General features: G+C 46.1%; 1 protein-coding gene across 1 annotated transcript in view; it reads left to right on the top strand.

Annotated features, from left to right (window-relative positions):
- LOC108771163 (uncharacterized) overlaps positions 1-459 on the top strand; it is a gene marked incomplete at its 3' end in the record, with an annotated part of 3,850 nt that extends 3,391 nt beyond the window's left edge. Inside the window, exon 3 of the mRNA XM_018523090.1 lies at positions 283-459. Coding sequence (XP_018378592.1) covers positions 283-459 — 177 coding nt within the window. The remainder of the gene's footprint in view (positions 1-282) is intronic.
- Positions 460-1,059: the final 600 nt, after the last annotated feature.

Genomic DNA, 1,059 nt, shown 5'->3' with positions numbered 1-1,059 from the left:
GACCTACCGTTCTGCCCAACGCGCGATAAGCCGCCCGGCAAGCGCGAGGATAAACTTTTAGCGACGCTGTACGATAAGAAGCGTTATATCATCCACTACCGCAACCTGCAGCAATGTACTCGTCACGGGCTTCGCGTAACGAAGATCCACCGGGTGCTACAATTCGCTCAATCTCCATGGCTCCGCGATTACATTGAACTTAATACACAGTTTAGAATTTTAGCGAAGAACGATTTTGAAAAAAATTTATATAAATTAATGAACACTGCAGTATTCGGCAAGACCATGGAGAATGTGCGCAACCACGTAGACGTAAAATTAGTAACGAAATGGGACGGACGATACGGTGCAGAGGCAATGATAGCGAAACCGAATTGTCACAGCCGCAGCGTCTTTGCGGAGAATCTAATCGCCGTCGAAATGCGCAAACTCGAGTTGAAGTTCAACAAGCCGATTTACGTGGGTATGTGCATACTCGACATATCGAAAATCTGCTTGTACGAATTTCACCACGAGTACATGTCACCGATGTATCGCGACAAGTGTCAAATTATGTACACCGACACGGACAGTCTCATTTACCATATAGAATGCGACGATGCTTACGAGATTATGAAACGCGACATCGCTAGATTCGACACCAGCGATTATCCGGCGGACAACGCGTACGGTATGGTTCTCGCGAATAAAAAGGTACCCGGGCTGATGAAGGACGAGAACAACGGTGCGATAATGACAGAATTCGTTGGACTCAGAGCGAAGATGTATGCGGTGAGAGTGGACGGCAAGAACGACACTAAAAAGGCAAAAGGTGTAAAGAGTAACGTCGTAGCGCGATAACGTTCGAAGATTATACGCGGTGTTTGAACGAAGAGATCGAAATGACTCGCAGGCAATCGTGTATAAGATCTAAACTGCACGAGATATACACGATATCCGAATCGAAAATCGCTCTGTATCCATACGACGACAAACGGTACGTCGTACCGGACTCGACGAAAACGTTACCATGGGGGCATTGCAGGATACCTTCGTAATATATGTATCATATGTTTTTTT

The sequence above is a fragment of the Trachymyrmex cornetzi genome, unplaced genomic scaffold, assembly GCF_001594075.2.
Source record: "Trachymyrmex cornetzi isolate Tcor2-1 unplaced genomic scaffold, Tcor1.1 scaffold1400, whole genome shotgun sequence".
Classification (NCBI taxonomy): Eukaryota; Metazoa; Arthropoda; class Insecta; order Hymenoptera; family Formicidae; genus Trachymyrmex; species Trachymyrmex cornetzi.
The sequence above is the reverse complement of the archived record's forward strand: the minus strand, read 5'-3'. Positions and strand labels throughout refer to the sequence as shown.